The 18,540-nt window shown below is 45.1% G+C and overlaps 1 protein-coding gene across 1 annotated transcript; it reads right to left on the minus strand.

The window, feature by feature from the left end:
• Window positions 1-6,766: 6,766 nt before the first annotated feature.
• LOC146822969 (general transcription factor II-I repeat domain-containing protein 2B-like) lies at window positions 6,767-7,732 on the minus strand. The gene has a single exon (XM_085606343.1). It carries the CDS (start codon window positions 7,730-7,732, stop codon window positions 6,767-6,769), a length of 966 nt encoding a protein of 321 aa, XP_085462469.1.
• Window positions 7,733-18,540: the final 10,808 nt, after the last annotated feature.

An 18,540-nucleotide genomic window follows, 5' to 3' on the forward strand; every position in this document is an offset into this window, starting at 1 on the left:
AAGAGGAGATGCTGGCGATGGGCACAGATCGGCATGGCAGAGACCAGTAATGTGGAGTGCCGCTGGCAGAGACATCCCATGCGCTGCAAATCTCCATGTGAATCTACTGTGCGATGATGCGACAGCGAGGGCCCTGAAAGCCTGCCACAACCAGGGGAGAGGAGGCGGGCGAACAGTGCTGCACGGCAGGGACTGTGAGAGAGAACATCGCAGGCAGCAACATCCCCTGAGTCAGACCCACAGAAGGGGCAGCAGCTGCTCCGGTTTAAACATAATTGCCCAGAATTGGGCATAGACAAAGGCCTGTAATCAGCAGCCTCCATAATGGGGCTGCCCCAAGGGATGAGGAGGCCTTGCACCGCTTGTTTAAATGGACAGCCTCCAGGGTCCATCTGAGGGAGCATTGTTGGAGACCTTCTGAACTCATCACTAGAGGGCATCACGACTGGGCACCCTGCCGCCCGAAAAACAATAGACTGGTACCACATAAATTGTAAGAGCAGCTCTGAGGGCAGACACTGATAGCGGGAAGATATGCAGGAGCAGTCTGTTCCATCAGCAGCACGTGGACCCCCACTACGACCCTCCTGCAGATCTCCAGAATACACCCAAGAGGGTCAGTGAAACCCAACAAGCTTCGGGTAGAGTGACCCTCCCCACTGGAGGACCCTCCCTAGTAGGCAGCAGTGATTAGTGCCCCTGAGTCAACCCTGAATAGACACTATTGAGTGGGATATTAAGTGGTGGCCTCTGAAGGACCACGCGCACTGCTCACAGGTAATGATGGCGGCAAGGGGGGCAAGACCACTCATCAGTCTATTCTGCGTACCTAGTAGACATCGTGAATAAGTTACAGAAAGCTAGACTTAAATGGGAGACATTGTTGAGGCACCCGCTGTCTGATACGATGTGGGAGTACTGCTGCGCTCAATTAAAAAACACCCCACTTTCCTACAAGCATAACATACAATTTAAATACTTACATCCATACGAATGCACCCCAGAGTGTATAATAAAATTTAGTAGGGGCAATGAAATTAAATGCACTAGATGCGACCTTGCTAATGAAAACTTTCTCCATATGGCCTGGAGTTGTGCCAAACTCACCTCATACTGGCGGGATTACGGATACCTCGATTGACCCATCTCCCCAGACGGCAGTACTGGGAGACACCTCAACCTCCCTATCTCATACCAGTGTCTTGTCACCATTTCCCTTGTTCTAGTCAAATGATGTATGGCTGTAAGGTGGATGCAGAGAGGGTATGTCTACGTGACACTGCTTACAGTCAGTACATGTCGGAACAGTATGAAGAGACGATCCATCCAACCACTTGCGTAAGGACATATGGGCACAGTTTTGTCTCTCTGTGCACCGTGACACTGAGTCGCAACAACATACCTCGCCCACTCAAGGAACTGATGTGGGGTTCCCTTCTAGTAGAAACCCACAGCCACGGTGAAATGCTTCACAGTATGTCAGGTTTTTTCCTTGCTGTGCATTGCTTGTCATATAACTGCCATAATTGCAGCTCACATGTATGTACTAAGTTGTGATTTCTAACCCTGTGAAAAAAAAATTGATAGATACTCGATGGGTGCCAAAGGATAGCCTCCAGTTATATGGGAGAGAGCCCCTCACGATCCTACCCCAGCATACCAAAATGGTTATCTCTATTTGGCAAGAGGTTACATCATTTTTGCTTAGAAGTGCAAACTCACGGAAGAAACTCCACCAGGGGCCAGTAACACACTAGCAGCCCTGAGACACCTCATGGGACTGGAAAGATGGAACACAATAGGCCTCCCAAAGCTGGGCGACCTGTTGAAGGGAGGTAAGATGGTCACCCTGGAGAAGCTCCAGGAAACCTACCACTTGTCAAGAATGAAAACATACCACTACCTGCAGATCAGACATGCATTATTATCACGTATCACCACAGGGACTGAGATCCCAGACTCTTCGCCACTGGAAAAGGGCATGCTGAGAGAACCCCTCACTAAGAGAACTATCTCTTTCATGTACCAGAAAATAGTAAGCAATTCTCCGGGGCACCTCCACAGACTGAGAGAGACCTAGGAGACCAATCTTGGACCATTTGAGGAAGGAGAGTGGAAGGCGGCACTGCAAAGCCCCAGAAAGGTGGCAATATGGGCAGGGTTTTGCCTGGTGCAACTACGCATATTTCACAGGGCATACCATGGGAGAACGACCCTGCACTAGATCTGGAAAACGCCAAGTGCAACATGCTCAAGAGAATGTGAGATGGAAGGATCTTATCACCAAATCATATTGTAATGCCCAGCTATACGAAAATATTAGCACACAATTCTGGGTATTATCTCAATCACAGCAAGGACCCAGATTGACAGCACGTGAATCCAAGTTAAGTTTATTCCAATATGTGAAGACCACAGCGCATTGCGACCGATCAGCAGGAATCCCAACAGACTATGAACAAACTATATGGAACAGCCATGCTCACTGCTCACAGGGCATGAGGGTAACTTAAATACATGCAATCACAATGGTCGCGACCCAGAGTGAGGAACTGCAAGGATCAATTACACCTTGCTCAAAAAGGACTTGTAGAGTGTGTGTTTAACTCTTCTCTTACACTTAACGGGACAGGTCTCACTTTGTGTACAATGGGTTGGGCTCCTGGTTTTAGCCTAATGCAATGTTCAAAACCCTTCACAGTACCAAATTATTCTCGAAATAGATCCTTGAACTCACCAAGTAACTCTTTAGCAGGATCAGTAACATAATTGATGTGATCTATAGGCAGGTCTTCCAAAACAACTGGAACATCAGCACCAGGGTTCAACAGCAGACCTATTTTCTCCTGGTACTGCCATCCCAAAATGTTTTTTCCTTTCAATGCAATGTACATTTTTGTAAAAGTATCCCTAACCAAACAACTGACTTTTGATGAGAAGAACCCTAACATATAACTCCTTCTCACCGAAAGCCCTGGGGTTTATATCAGTGGGTGTCAACACCCTATGACAGTGCTCTTGGAACGTGGCATCTCTAATAATGGTAATGGGAGATCAGGTTAATCTGCCATAACCTCCAATGTGACACCATCAAGAACAGTTTCACATGTGGGACCCTTGACCTGAGTTAGAATAGAATTACCTCAATGATTAGTACACCATTATTAATTGACTGTACAACTGTCTATGTCAGTATCCATACAACTGACTCAAACCGTGTTTTCGATACTTCTGAACACAGATTGAAAATGGCCTTTTTTTTGCAAAACAGACAACGCTTTCCGACAGCTTGGCACCCAGTAAAGTTATTGATGTGGCTCTTTGAACCACATCTAAAACATACATTAAAAGCTTTCTTTTGTGTGCTCTTATAGTTCTTGAACTTAGTGTTTACCAAACAAACAGGTTCTGTTTCTTTATTTTTTTTGTAAATCTTGTTATTAACATACATCAGCTTATTAATTTCAGTACAGAGGAAGCAACAAGATTTGGCATCATGGAGACAATAGGTGAAAACAATAGTAGCAATATATCACATGGAAAGTCTATGGGGAGGGGGGATCATCATAATTGACATTGCAAGGTGGTCGGCTTATATCTCCACGGTAGGAATTCCACAAACCCCATATGCGGGTCCACTTTTTAGGACAGCCCGAGCCACATACACTGTCTTTTCTCTGTGCATGGATCAGTCAAGGTCTTTTTACCAGGCCTCTACTGTGGGAGGATGAGATGCTCCCCATAGCTGTGCGATATTCCTTTTGGCGAGCATTAGACCCAGGGTGACCCATTGCGTCAGGGAAACATTCAAATCCGTCGGCTCCCAGACATTCAAGAGGCATCTACGAGCTTCAGGATGGAGATGTGTGGACAGCACTGTATTGAGGGTGTCATGTATCTGCGGCCAGTAGGGAAGAATAAGATCACACTTCCAAATGAAGTGCATAAATGTTCCCACTTGGCCGCATCCCCTTCTACACTCCCTCCCCCCCCCCCCCGTCAGCTCTTCCCATCTGCACCAGCCGGGGTCCTGTCATGTATACCCTGTGAAGGATTTTGAGTTGTACCAGTCTAAGTCGCGCTGGAATAGCAACGACTCTTGGTGAGGATACTGCCTCCTGCCATTCTTCATCATCCATCTCAATACCATCCCCCGTCCATCTTTCCCGCAACTCTTGAAGAGGATTTGTCATGTTGTTTATCCGTTTTTTATATATCAGGGAGCTAGCTTTGTCGGGAAGGTGGCCATCCAGTACCCTATCCTCCAGTGGGGAAGATTCGGAAAGGGTGGTACCCCGCGGCAGAAGGGATTGCAAGGCGTGTCGGATCTGCGTGTAGCGAAAGTATTCTGTGTCAGCAAGATCAAATTGCTGTTGCAGGGTGGTAAATGATCTAACATCCAACTTATCCCAAAGGTCTTTGATGTGTGAAATTCCAATAAGATCCCACTTGTTAAACCCTTTTGATTTCCATAGGCTACCCAGTTGTTCTGAGTCCCACAGTGGAGTAGCTAGCGTCAGCCGGCGATCCCATCCAAGGCAATTAGTAGCAGTATGCCAAACGTGGACTGAATGTTTGGTGGGGCCAGTCAATTTAGAGTGTTGAGGTTTGGAATAGAGACCTCTATTATAGTTCCCCCCGGGCAGGAGCCACCTGTCCATGGCATAGCCAGGGTCGCCCGGCCGAGTGTAGGTGCCATGATTGATGGCTGCTAGATGGACCGCCCAATAATATTTTTTGATGTCTGGGAGGCTGATGCCTCCGTCATACCATTTCAAGGTAAGCTTGGTTAGAGCAATACGTGGCTCTCCATCACACAACAGGTCCAGTTGAAGGCCCTCTACCTCTCTGAAATAAGACAACGGGATGGGATCCAAGGAGTTATGCAGGGCGTACAAAAAACGTCATTTTAAAAAGGGCCGCCTTACCCAGTAGGGGAAAGAGGAAGAGACTTCCAGTTATTTATATCCTTCCTCAGCCTGGCCTGGCCTGGGGCGGGAGTAAGTTCCGAGCATACCGAAGTAATGGGTCTAAGGAGAGAAAACCCCTGAGATACCTGAAGCCCTCTGTGTTAATTTGTATAGGGCAGCCCTTCAGTGGAATAGGTGGCTCTCCTGCCAAAACGAACATCAGGGACTTACTCCAGTTAACGGAATATCCGGAATATTTACCAAAAATCACCAGGATGTCTAAGACCGCTATCAGAGACTTTCTCGGGGAGGCCAAATAAAGTAGGATATCTTCCGCATAGAGTGAAATGCGGTATTCCCACTCTGGGGACCAGCGCAGCCCCCTTACAACTGGGTCCCTACGTACCCATGCCACCAGTGGCTCCAACGCCAAGGCAAACAAGAGTGGGGGACAGAGGACACCCCTGGCGTGTCCCACGGCTAATTACAAAAGTGGCGGACTTTTTATTATTGACCACCACTTGCGCAAAAGGATTAGCGCAGGGGTATCCAACCTTTTGTGTACTGAGAGCTACTTCTGGTCAGTGAAAATTGTCGTGAGCTACTAAACCCCAAGCAACTCACGCATTTTTCTTAGAGACCTCCCACGCCCAGTTTCATTGACGTTAAGCCTATGTCTTCAGAGCCCATACTGTGGTTTGAACACAATAACACTGAAAGGAATTACTTTGGATTTGTGCTGTTGGCAAACCGCTTTACGACTTTTCAATAATAGCTTCAAAATCAGGACCTTTCAATAGCTGTCACTGAAATAATCATTGTAATGCAGCTCAATTAACAATCAAACAGGAACAGCAATCTTACCTTCAATGTGGAACTGTATGATGTCCTCTAATGCTGTGTAATCTGGTAGCCTGGCGGGGGCAGTTCTGAAGACGTCATTATAGTAGTGAAGTAGTCACACAGTGTGTGGCAGTCAGCCTGTGCAAATCTTTTCTGAATCACAATTGCAGATGGATTCTTCTACTGTAGCTTTGACAAGATCGCTGTATTTTTCAGTTGCCGGATAAGCTGAACTTCAGCTCTGTTTGGATTGGAAAGTACCGATTTTGTCCTCCACTCTGAATTCTTCAGATTCAGAAGGTTCCGTTTTGACTTGGTTTTTATGGCACCAGTCATGTTCACAGTTGTATTGTCACTGCCCCCCCTTTACTTTGTAGGAGTGTGAGCAAACCAGGACTGCAGTACACATTGCTTTGTTCTTATTCAACTCTAAAGAACTTTGAAAGATGCTGAAGATTATTCTCTTAGCTCTTTTCTTTAATCTTGATGTCAATACACCAGGCCTCCAGTAAACACTGTTTTTTTCTTTTCTTGAGCAGCAAATAAATATTTAGAAAGGTGCTGAAGATTCTTCTCTCCAACTACTTTTTTCTTGGTGTCTGAAACCCATGCCTGAACTACACATTGCTTTGTTCTTGTTCAACTCTAACAACTGTTCCTAACAAAAGGAATTTTGAAAGATGCTGAAGATTCTTCTCTATAGCTATCTTTTTTCCTTGATCTCAATAAACCAGGCCTCCAGCAAACACAGCTTTGCTCTTGTGCAGCAAATAAAAATTTGGAAAGGTGCTGAAGATTCTTCTCTCCAGCTACTTTTTCTTGTGTTTGTAAAACAGGCCTGCAGTACAAATTCCTTTTTTTTTGTTCCAACTAATAAAAAAAACTGGGGGCTGAAGATTCGTCTCTGCAGCGACTTTAATCTTGGTTTTAATAATGAAACAGATACCTAGATTTGGGATTTCACCAGGAACTGTCATAGAACAAGTATTGATTGCGAATGCATTCCAATTATTTCAGTGAGAGACTTGACACTGCATGGTGTCCACTAATCCCTTGTAATCTGGGGTGTAGCTTGAGAGGGCAACTCTTATGGAGTCATTTAAATGTTCGTCAGTTAGACGTGTGCGAAACTTAGATTTTATGAAGTTCATATCCGAAAATGCTGATTCACAAAGATAGGTAGAGCCAAATAGGGAAAAAAGTTTCAATGCAGCTGTGTGGATGTTCTTAAACTTTTCAGCATCCACAAGACTCCATAAATTAATGTCAGATTGCCTTGCTTTCAATTCAATGTCATTTTGAAGTGTAACAATCTCCATTTCCATTGTGGCAGAGTCAAGGTTCGAAAGCACACTAATTTTCTCAGAAATGTCACTAACATCCACTTCCATGAAGGGGTTTGAAGTGAACATCACACAGGGCTCCAGTTGCTCAAAATCACTAAATCTGTCACTGAACTCTTGATTAAGCCTCATGAGGAGGCTACTGTATTTTACTATGTCCAGGACCTCAGCCTCAGCTTTGTTTTCTGAAAGGATTTGGAGCACAGAGGGAAAGTGCTGCATCTTTCTTTTCTGTACATGCTGTATGAAAAGGTTAAGTTTTGATTTGAATGTTTTGACAGAACTTACCATGTTGGTTATTGTCTTGTTTTTGCCTTGCAACTCGTAGTTCAACACATTTAATTTTTCTGTCACATCAGTCAAAAATGCTAAATCGAGCAACCATTGAGTGTTTGATAACAGTGTGGTATCTTCATTTCTAGACTCCATAAAAGCTTTGACTTCTGCCAATAGCGAAAGGAATCTTCGTAGTATTTTTCCCCTGCTAAGCCATCGGATCTGAGTGTGCAGTAAAAGGTCACCATACTCGGCTGATAGTTCTTCAAGGAACAATTTGAAGGTTCTGTGCTGCTTGGCCTTTGCACGAATTGAATTAATAATTTTAACAACAGGAGTCATCACATGATCAAACCCCATTACCTTGGCACATATTGCCTGGTGATGTATAATGCAATGGTAGTTCAATAACGGAGGGAAATCTGGATCTGCTTTACAATTGGCAATGAAGCCTGAATGACGCCCTATAATTGCGGGTGCACCATCAGTGGTTATCGCCACTAACTTTTTCAATGGGACATTTTGTTTCACAAAATAATTTTTCACCTCATTGTGGACGTCAGATCCTCTGGTTGTGGTTTTCAGAGGCAACAAAGTTAGAAATTCCTCTTTATCAGTAAAATCTTCAAAAACCATTCTAACGAACATTGCCAACTGTGCAATATCGCTTGCATCAACAGATTCATCACATTGAAGAGAAAAATATTTGCATGTCTTCAAATCGTGCTCTAACTGATCTATCATGTTGGCCGATAATGCTGATACCCTTCTTTATTTATTTATTTTATTTATAAGTTTATACCGTGCTAGAATCGACTCTTGTGTAAGAGTATCTCTGCGTACAGAAGAAGAAAAAGGGGAAAAGGTTGGCGGTTGCAGGAGACGGGAGAGATCATGGGTCTCAACACACTAAGTATTTAGTACTGAGGAGGTGGAATTTACTAGAATAAAAATGTTTTGAGTTTTTTCCGAAAAACCAAAAATTCGGAGCATTGCCTTAATGCAAGAGGAAGTTTGTTCCATAGGGTCGGACCCACCACAGACAGGGCCTTACCACCTTGTCTGCTCCTCTTAATAGTTGGTACTTTAAGGCGAAGTTGGCCACTAGACGTGAGGGTTCGAATAGGATTATAGGGAATTAATTTGTCTTTCCAATAAGGAGGGCCAGAGCCATGTATGGTTCTATGGATAAGACAGCATGTCTTAAACGTGATCCTTTTATACACTGGGAGCCAATGTAATTCATCAAGAAGTGGTTTAGAAGGAGTTCTTGGGGGGGCATTCATCACAAGTCTTGCCGCTGTGTTCTGAATTACCTGGAGTCTTGCTAGGACTCCCTGATTGGCCGACAACAGGAGTCCATTGCAATAATCCAAGCGACTCAGTACTAGAACCTGGACCAATGTTTTTCTAGTGGAATCAGGCAATAGTGGAAACACTTTCCGTAGGAGCCCAATAGTATGAAAGCATTGGCCGAAAACCCAGTTGCCATGTTGCTTATAGGTGAGCTCCTGATCCAGACGGACTCCAAGGTTTTTTACGACCAATTTGGGGTCAGGTACTTGGCCCAGTTCACATGGCCACCACTCTGAGGTCCACAAATTTCTGACCTCCCCAAAGTGCATTACTTCGGTCTTGCTAACGTTGCATTGGAGATAGTTCACTTTCATCCAATTTGCAACAGCTTTCATGCCATCTGCGAAGGCCTCCCTTACTTCATTGGTCAGATGTTTAAAAGGGAATAGGAGCTGTGTATCATCAGCGTATGTCTTATAGGTGAGCTCCTGATCCAGACGGACTCCAAGGTTTTTTACGACCAATTTGGGTTCAGGTACTTGGCCCAGTTCACATGGCCAGCACTCTGAGGTCCACAAATTTCTGACCTCCCCAAAGAGCATTACTTCGGTCTTGCTAACGTTGCATTGGAGATAGTTCACTTTCATCCAATTTGCAACAGCTTTCATGCCATCTGCGAAGGCCTCTCTTACTTCATTGGTCAGATGTTTAAAAGGGAATAAGAGCTGTGTATCATCAGCGTATGAGACCGGTATAAACCCAAAGTCTCTCAGTATGTTGGCCAGGGGTGCCACATAGATGTTAAACAGGGTTGGGCTTAGACAAGAGCCCTGTGGCACCCCCTTGGTGATCTGGGTTTCTGTCGACCTAAATGTACCCATGCTGACAGTTTGGGTGCGGTCAGACAGAAAACTCTTTAGCCAGGTTAACGCTGTGCTTTCTATTCCAATTGCGGTCAGACGTTCGATTAGGATATTGTGAGATATAGTATCGAACGCTGCCGATAGGTCCAACAGTACCAGGATCGCCGAATATCCTCGATCCTGGTACATGTGAAGGTCATCTGTCACCGACAGCAGAGCGGATTCAGTACTGTGTCGGGGTCTAAAAACAAACTGGGAACTATCAAGTTTGTCATGTAGTTCTATGTACTGAGAGACCTGCTTATTAACATGTTTCTCTATGCCATAGTGTTTGACCCTAACTGCACATCTGAAATGGCAGACATAATTTCAGGGCTATTTTTAAAGTCTTTGAATAAGGACTGGGCCATTAGAAGCATTGCTTCCTTCACAACGGCTCCATCTGAAAATGTTGCTTTGTGCTTGATCAAGTGATGAGTAACTATGAAGGATGCTTCAGTTGCCGCAGTGGCTTTCTTCGTTGGCTTTGTAAAAAAAGATTGCTGTGTCTGCAATGCAGATTTCAGTTTGTTTACTTTTTGTGACCTCAGGCTGCTTCCTTTAGGGAACTTCCTCTCAAAATGCATGTGCTTAGTTGAAAAATGCCTCTCAACATTGCCCTTTTTTCCCACTGCAACTTTTGCTCCACAGATTAAACATACACAGTTGTCTTTAATTTGTGTAAATAAAAATTCGTTTTCCCACTCTTGATGGAAGTGGTAAGTCTTACTCTTTGGCCTTTTGGAGGGACCTGGCTCTTCATCCATGATTAGTTGTTAAAGCTGTAAGCAACAGTAAAAATGTTGATGAAGTCAACATCCGGATAACAATACTGCAACAACACAATGCCTCCCCTTTCTTCATTATCACACATGACAGCACCTTGAAATGCATAAGTTGAGTGTGCACTGTAGAAAATGTATGAGGCCACGCATAGCCACCCTGCCTGGCCTTGAATGGCCTCATAGATATATGGAGGCAAGGCAGCGCAAGTCGCTGTGTTGCGTTACTTTGCCCCAGGGAGGTGTTCTATGAGTGGAGCATGGGTGTTACCAAGCACCCACCCATAGATTTTGGCACATTCTCAGATTCGCTATTAGTGGTGGACCTGGGAATGCGTCAAATGCTTCGCCGCCACAGGTGAGGCGTAACAAGGAGAAATACCTTTATTGGTCCTCTTTTTTCCCTTTTTAAATGTTTGCTGCATTCTGCAGCACACACAGAAAGAGGAAAATGCCTCAGAGGATTGTTTTTGAGCAAGAAGGTGCCCCTTCCTGCGCAGAAAAATTCTGTCTGCAACGCAGGCACCCTTGCACCACGGCACAGGGGTGCCTGTGTTGGCACTAGGCAGCAGTGTAGGGAAAGGATAGGAATGCATCATAATGTAAATATGGCGCATTCCTGCCTTTTACCTTTGCGCACCAAGGTGGCTTGCTGTGCTGTGTTAAAGTTTGCTAAATATGCCCCCCCGAATAAGGTACTATACTGCTACATGCCATATGGAAGTAGTGCCCCATCCATGCTGCATTGTAATGTACACAAATGAAACTTAACTTACCAACATAAAAGTATGACTAACAACAGCTATTAATTATTACACAGTGCTTTAATCACTGGGCAAGCCAGCAGCTACTCAGAAGGCAACGGGTGAGTCTGCAATGACTCAATAATTATCAATCCTGTCATCCATCAGTAAGCAGGGGACTCCCAGGCAACGCTACTCTTTTTATTATATAATTAGGATACATGCGCCTGCTGAACAGATCTCCAACAGAGCATATCATAGGAGTCTCGAGTCAAGAGCCATGAACTAAGCCACCTACATTTTATGTTTGGTGCAATTCATTTCCAGACATTTACTAAAGCAGCATTTTAAGGCATCAGTTTAACGCAGCAGTGCACTCTGTGATTCAAAGTAGAATACATAACAGCTTTATTCATCTGACGCCCTCTCTCTAATACACTGACTGGGTAATTGAGGTTGTCAAAACAGCATGTGCGTTCAGCGTTTGAGCAGCACACATAAAGCAATAAAAAATCAATAAATAAAAGACGTGGGATGCACAGTGAAAGGCATATTTTCACATTGAGATCACCAAATCCACAACAATGAAAGGCTCCAATCTTCATCATAGTGACAAGTACTACAAACCCCTTTGGTAGGACCAGGACCAGGACTGGTGTCCCAGATCCATTACAGGTGTCTGGAGGCCACTGGCCAGCTGCCAGCATCGGCACTTCTGCACCAAGTATTATGCGTTTTGGTATGTCATACAGATGGGCCATGTTTGAAAACACTGAGTCCATGACAGCAAGAGCATGCCAGTAGAGAACACTTTACTCCTGCCTGCATTTTCCATACGGGCCTGCAACTTGTAAGAGTTTTCATTGGTGGTCTATATCCAACATTGTGCTGAAATCCACTGCGCCCTGAAATAAAGTGCTCAGTGGTGTGTTCTGGAAAGATAAGCAACACACTTTGTGTGAAAGACAGTTATACTGGAGAACACGTCGACTCAATAACCAAGCTGGTGCCCCAATATTTAACACCGATCACGTTGCAGTAGTAGTAGTACTTAATAATACTTGCAAAGACAAGTAGCAAGGGTCCCCAACCTCACACGCTTCTCTCACATGCCGCGTCTAAGGGCAGGAATCGGAAATTACTGGGTGGAGCATTAGTTCTTATGGCTGCAGTAATTGATTTGTGGCCCCCGCCTCAGCACACAACGCGCTGCCTGGAAGACACAGATTGAGCCAGAGAAGGGTTCATGGGGCGGGTAGGGACTGATCGAAAGCACAACGACAACACTGCAAACGGCGGGTAGACTAGTATGCACACACACTCCTTCACACAACAAATTACAAAAAAGACAAGACGAAATTGAAACCCCGTGCATGCAAGGAATTCCGAACTACAACATAATAATAAGCACGACCAAAAAGCTTTTCTGCACATGTGAGTCAGTCCTAGAATGGGAATCTCTGGAAATATATATACCAGGCTGCGCGACCGCCTCGGGTGTGACAACTGGTATCAAAATCAAAAGTAACAAATTAGTGTTAACGTCGGTTAACATCTCCGAGAGGCCTCTCCCATACCTGCTGCTCGGTTGATAAGGCGGCACGCTGTACTGTTGAAGAGGGCAGGTGGCGCGGTTCCCAGCAGTTCTACACTGCTTGCGCGCCCTGCAGAACCAGCAGCTCTGCCCTGCCACGCCCGCGGCAGCTCCGCACTTTGCACTCGTGACTCAGCAGCGCGGTGCCTGCGAGGAAAAGGCAGGGGGCGCTTAGAGATGGTCACGAGACTCAGATGAGATCACACAAAGAGGAACGTCATCCTCTTCGCCCCGCCCCAGCTAAGCTGCCTTAAGCCAATCTTGTGTAAATTTTTTCATAATTTTTTTTTTTTTTTTTTTTTTTTCGTCTTTCATAACATTCATTGTATGTGTATAATTGACCAAAAATACACTTCCAATCTTAACACCAAAGAAATTCAACTAAGTAACTTAAATAAAATCCCTTGTTGGCAATCCCACTATTTCTTTAAGCCAATCTTAGCAGCTGGTTTGGGTGAGGGCGGGACACGTAGCCTGAAAACAGCCTAATAGCCCAGACAACACTAAAGGGCTACTAAATTGAGCACCATGCAGCGCGAGCTACCGGCAGAGTCTCGGCGAGCTACCGGTAGCTCGCGATCGACCGGTTGGAGACCCCTGGATTAGCGTATAAGAGCTGCACCCATTGGATATATTTTGGGCCAAACCCCATTTTTTCCATTACTGCCCAGAGTAAGGGCCATTCAATGGTGTTGAAGGCCGTGGTAGCATCCAGGGAGACTATTATGGCTGGTTCTTGGATAGTGGCTACTCTGCCTAGTACCCCATGGGCTCTACGCAAATTAAGAGCCGTATTACGATGTGGGATAAAACCAGATTGGTCTGGGTGGACTAGATTTCCAATTACTTTGACCAGGCAATTGGCCAAGAGGTTAGCCAGAATCTTGGGCTCAGCATTCAAGAGAGAGATCGGTCTATACGATGCACAGTCAGTTTTGGATTTCCCTTCCTTGTGAATAGTGACTATGGAGGCAGTCCTCTGATCTCTAGGGAATGTCCCTTTGTCTCTGGATTCTTCAAACATGGACCGCAGATGTGGGGCCAGTTTGTCTGCCCGAAGTTTATATAACTCGATGGGAAGACCATTGGGAACGGAGGCCTTCCCTGAATTTAAGGATCTGATTGCTTTCGCTATCTCATCATTCGGTATTGCGCTCTCTAGAAAGTCGCAGTCCTCCACCGAGACCTTGGGAAGTGCAATTTCTGTTAACAGTTTAGGGAGCGACGGCAGAGTAGACAGTACTGAAGTAGTCAGCAAACTTGTCCACAATGGCTTGCGGATCCGTGAGAGGATTGTCTCCCCCATCACGGAGTTCAGGCACCAGCCTGCTCGCCCATTCTTTTTTGTCAAGCCAGGCTAATAATTTACCTGCCTTATCCCCTAGGTCGTATATCCTTCCCTGTTTATTTCTTCCCAAGGTTTCGGCCTTTTTGGTCGCTAATGCTCTATATTCCTGCTGTCGGAGCTTCAGATAGTGCAGTTTGTCTGGTGTGACTCCCAATTCTAGGTCAGTCTCTAGGCGAGACATAGATATGGTACATAGATCGACAGAAGTGTGATGGGGTGTCCCTCCCATGTGCCTGAAACCCCAATGTATCTACCCCTATCGTCCATCCAAGTGCCATGTACTGCAAGCGGGAAGGATTTTCTCATCATAATACCAACTCCCCTCGAGCTGGAAGTGAACTCTGCATGTGATAACATGGTGTATCCCCGTCGGTGCATGGCCTTACATACATTACCGATCAGGTAAGTTTCTTGAAGCAATACAATATCAGGGGCCTGGCGTTTAATGTATTGGAGGACTACACTGCGTTTGATTTTATCCCCCAGCCCGTTGACATTCCAGCTCAGCATCTTAACACCTTTGTCCCAATGTATAGCCATGATGGATTAGGAAAGGTCATTACGTCCTCTGTGAGCAGTATCGTACATGCTGCCGATGTAAAAACTACAACAAAAAACAAACAAAGTTCCCCCTCCCAACAACGCCCCACCCCGCTGCCTTGCACTATAGGTGTAGAACTGCCCGTTGGAAAACTTGCAGAGTGCCTGTCGCCCTTGTGAAAAACTAAAAGTAGAAGAAAAGTGGGGGTGGAGCACTCCGTTTCTCTGCCCCCAGCTGACTTAAATGTACTTACAAAAACTGAGATACACGTGACAAGTTCGTAGGAGTCAACAGCTGTAGAAAACCCATTAACAAGGCAACCCACCACCCGACTCAACACCACCTTAGGCCCAAAGTACCCAACTCAGGTTCAAATGTAGACTCGGCATCGTCCTCAGGGAAGCTGCGGAGTTCCTCCTTCCCTGCCGCTGCGGTCACACAGGCTCCCGACTTCCCTGTTCTCAATCCTGTCTGCCGTTGCTTCTGGATGTTCGAAGAACCAAGTTCTCCCATCCGCCTCGGCTCGGAGGCGCGCTGGGAACAACATTAAATATTTCAGGCCCCTCTCCCGCAGATCCCTCTTTACCGCAAGGAACGTGTGCCTCTGTTTTTGTCCCCTCTGCGTGAAGTCCACGAAAAACATAATGTCAGCATTTTCGTAGCAGAGGGGGGCCCTCATCCTTGCATTCTGGAGAATAACATCGCTATCACGAATGTTTAAGACCCTAGCCAGCATCGGGCTCTGGGGAGCACCGGCTTGGGATGACCGCCTGGGACCCTATGAGCCCTTTCAATAACAAAGAATTTGCTGAGGCCTTTAGGTTGCAGGTGCTTCAGGATGAGGTCTTCAACAAATAGGTCGGGGGACTGTACCTCAGCCCTTTCCGGAACTCCCAAAATGCAGGATCTGTTTCTTGATTTGTCTCAATAGTTACTGCATCTACTGAATTGTCAGCAGGGAGCACTTTTGAAGAAATAAGAGACGTTTCAATACTTTTAGCCAACCAAGTCAATACCCTCCCCAAGTGCAGAGTTGTGATAACTCAACATTCTCTCTTGTATCTTACTGAATGAGCAGCTGAAAACAAACTGATTCCTTATGCTTGTGTCAACATTAGCGTCAAATTCACAGGTTGAAGCTAGAATCCTGAGAGACGCAATGTATTTTTCTACTCCTTCATCTTCAGCTTGTTTACGCTTTAAAAAATTGCGATGTTATAATGGTGGGTTCTTCTGAAAATTGCTTACGTAAATACGCAATAGCTTCAATGTATACATTCCACTGTGTATCACCAGATCGACCTGTAGCTGCTTTGATTGCTGGTAAATTTTCAAACAATTGTTGTGCTGCACGTCCTAAGCTGCCATATAGTAACACACATTTTCTTTGCGGGCTGTAACCACCAGCATCTATGTCCCCCATAGGATATTCAAATAGCCATAACCAATGTGATAATTAAATAGTGGGCTTGCCTGGACGAGACAGAAATGGTGGTTGCTGAGTAATTTGTTGTGAAGAAGCCATTTCCAGTATACCAGAAAATTTCACAAAATGTACAAGTAGGCAAAAGCAACAGCAACATAAGCCAAGATCTCAAAGGTGTAAGTGTTTGAATTGAAATGTCAAAAGTACCTTATAAATATTGAAGAGGCTGGATAATGAGGGTTCATTTGTGGTATAAACTGGCAGTAAATACTAGAGTTGCCGGTGATGAAAGTGCAAGCTGAAAACAAAAGCGAGCTTACAAGAGTAGCGGTGATGCTAGCCTCAATTAATTAAACTCCTTGCTGTCCTCGATTAATTGACCCAATGCCAGAGGTCCACTACGTTGAATGCATGATGATGTCATCGTGTTGGATTCAAATGAAGTAGTAACACGCTCCTGGTATGCGGGAGTATAATCATGAGCAGGAAAATAGCAAACCGAAAAATTAAATGTGCTGGAAATCAACAGCACGTAGATCCAGGAAATGTATCAAGGAGAGGCAACCACAAAATCCAGGCCCTCCACGGTGCAATTATCGAAGTAGGAAAAACATGGAAAATTGTCAAAAATGAGCAAAAACACAATCATGCCGGTGGGCTTCAGAAAGCAGCGAGTCCGCTAGTCGCCAATATGTAGTAAGGAGGCAAACAGCAGTAAAAATACAAGGTAAGATTATTCCAATATGTGAAGCCCACAGCGCACTGCGACCAGTCAGCTGGAATCCCAAGAGATTATGAACAAGCTATATGGAATATCCATGCTCACCACTAACAGGGCACGAGGGTAGCTTAAATACATACAACTATTGAAAATCAACAGAGCGTGAGGATGCGCTCTACGCTAAACACATGCCTGTCACTCCATAAATAGTACACCGCGCGACAGGCACGATATACGCTTTTATTAGTCTGGTCTTGGTTTTGGGTATAATTCAGTCACCTGTATACAGTTATGCTACAGCTTATCATCATTTTTATCTTCCCAGTCTTCACAAACCTTGTCTGAAATTGGAAGCAGTGTTTGTGGACTCAAGACATTACATCTTTGATTTGAAATATTTTCTGCTGCAAGAATAGTTTGCTCATAACGTGCCAATCCACTATTCATTGTGTGATGTGTCCTTTTCCTTGTCAAAAGGATCCCAACTGAATGTGGGACATAGACAATTAATGTGGCCCATTATGTCATGCACTCACCTGGTTCCAGCCGCAGAGACGACACTGGAAGTGATGCTGAACCTCATATGCCTCTCAGAGCCACACAAGATCAAGGGACCAACCTCCTTAGATCACGCATAGACCCCGAGAGGAAGGGGGGTAAAATAAGAAAAGAGAGACTTGCGGTATAGGATCTACTCAGTGGCTGTAAAACACTGTGTAACGGGATCTGTCATTTCTGAGACCTTCTGTGTTTGTGAGTTAGATGTGCACTGGAACAGAACCTCTGGTTTTACGATGGCGCAATACACTGGAAATACCAAGAGGAAGTAGTTACCATAAGTACACCTATCACAGTTTAGAGAGTGGGAGATGATTTATCCAGTTGCATTCTCCCTGAACCTACTAATCACTCACACATGAGCAACTGGACGAGGAAAGACAGCCACAACTCCTCCTGGAGTATCTGAAGATGTTGGATTTGGTGCCTCACTCACTTATTGTGACATTCTTCATCATTGGAACCTATCCACACCCTGGTGGGATAGTATCACTGGTTTTGCGATGACGCAATAGGCTGGAAATAACAAGAGGAGGGAGTTACCATCAGTGAACTAACAGGTCTCTACATACAATGGCAATGCATTGACTTCTGTGACATACACTTACGGCATGAGACCTGAATAACCAAAATCACAGATTGGAGGGGGGTACTCCCACGGCTAAACTCGGTACACATATTAGAGTTACTTGCACTTCCAAGGATAAACTCAGAACATAGGTTGGGTTACTTGCACTTCCAGGGATAAACTCAGAACACAGGTTGGAGTTACTTGCACTCCGAAGGATAAAATCTGAACACAGGTTTAGATAAAAGGTTCATACTTCTATCAAAGACTCTGAAGTGCTTTCTCTTGGCACTACTGTTCATCAGAGAAACACAGAACTAAGTCTTTAGTCCATGCGCAATCACAGTTCAAGAGGCAAGGTTGCAAGAAGGGTCTGGAGTATAAACCCACAAGAAGTGCTGGAGTAAATCACCGAGAGGGCTTGGTGGAAAAGTCTATAGTCTTTGAAGACGCTGATACTTGGCCCTGCTCTCTACTATAGGAGGATTAGCGCACCAACCTGATATAAAGTACTTAGTCTGGTTCTTCCACTTAACTGAAGTTCAAAGAAGAACTCGAGGCTTTGACTCAGGGAGTCGCAGGGGATCTGGAGTAGCTAAGAAGGAGGGAGAGGTGAGGATGACGTCAAGGGAGTTCGACTTGAAGGAGACTGAAATGCTTCTCGGTTACGGCTGTATTTGTCAGGTGAG

This window comes from Triturus cristatus, chromosome 5_2, assembly GCF_964204655.1.
Source record: "Triturus cristatus chromosome 5_2, aTriCri1.1, whole genome shotgun sequence".
NCBI lineage: Eukaryota > Metazoa > Chordata > Amphibia > Caudata > Salamandridae > Triturus > Triturus cristatus.

Excerpts from the sequence above, each read along its gene's own strand:
- LOC146822969 (XM_085606343.1), bottom strand. The coding sequence starts at position 7,732 with ATGGGGTTTGATCATGTGATGACTCCTGTTGTTAAAATTATTAATTCA.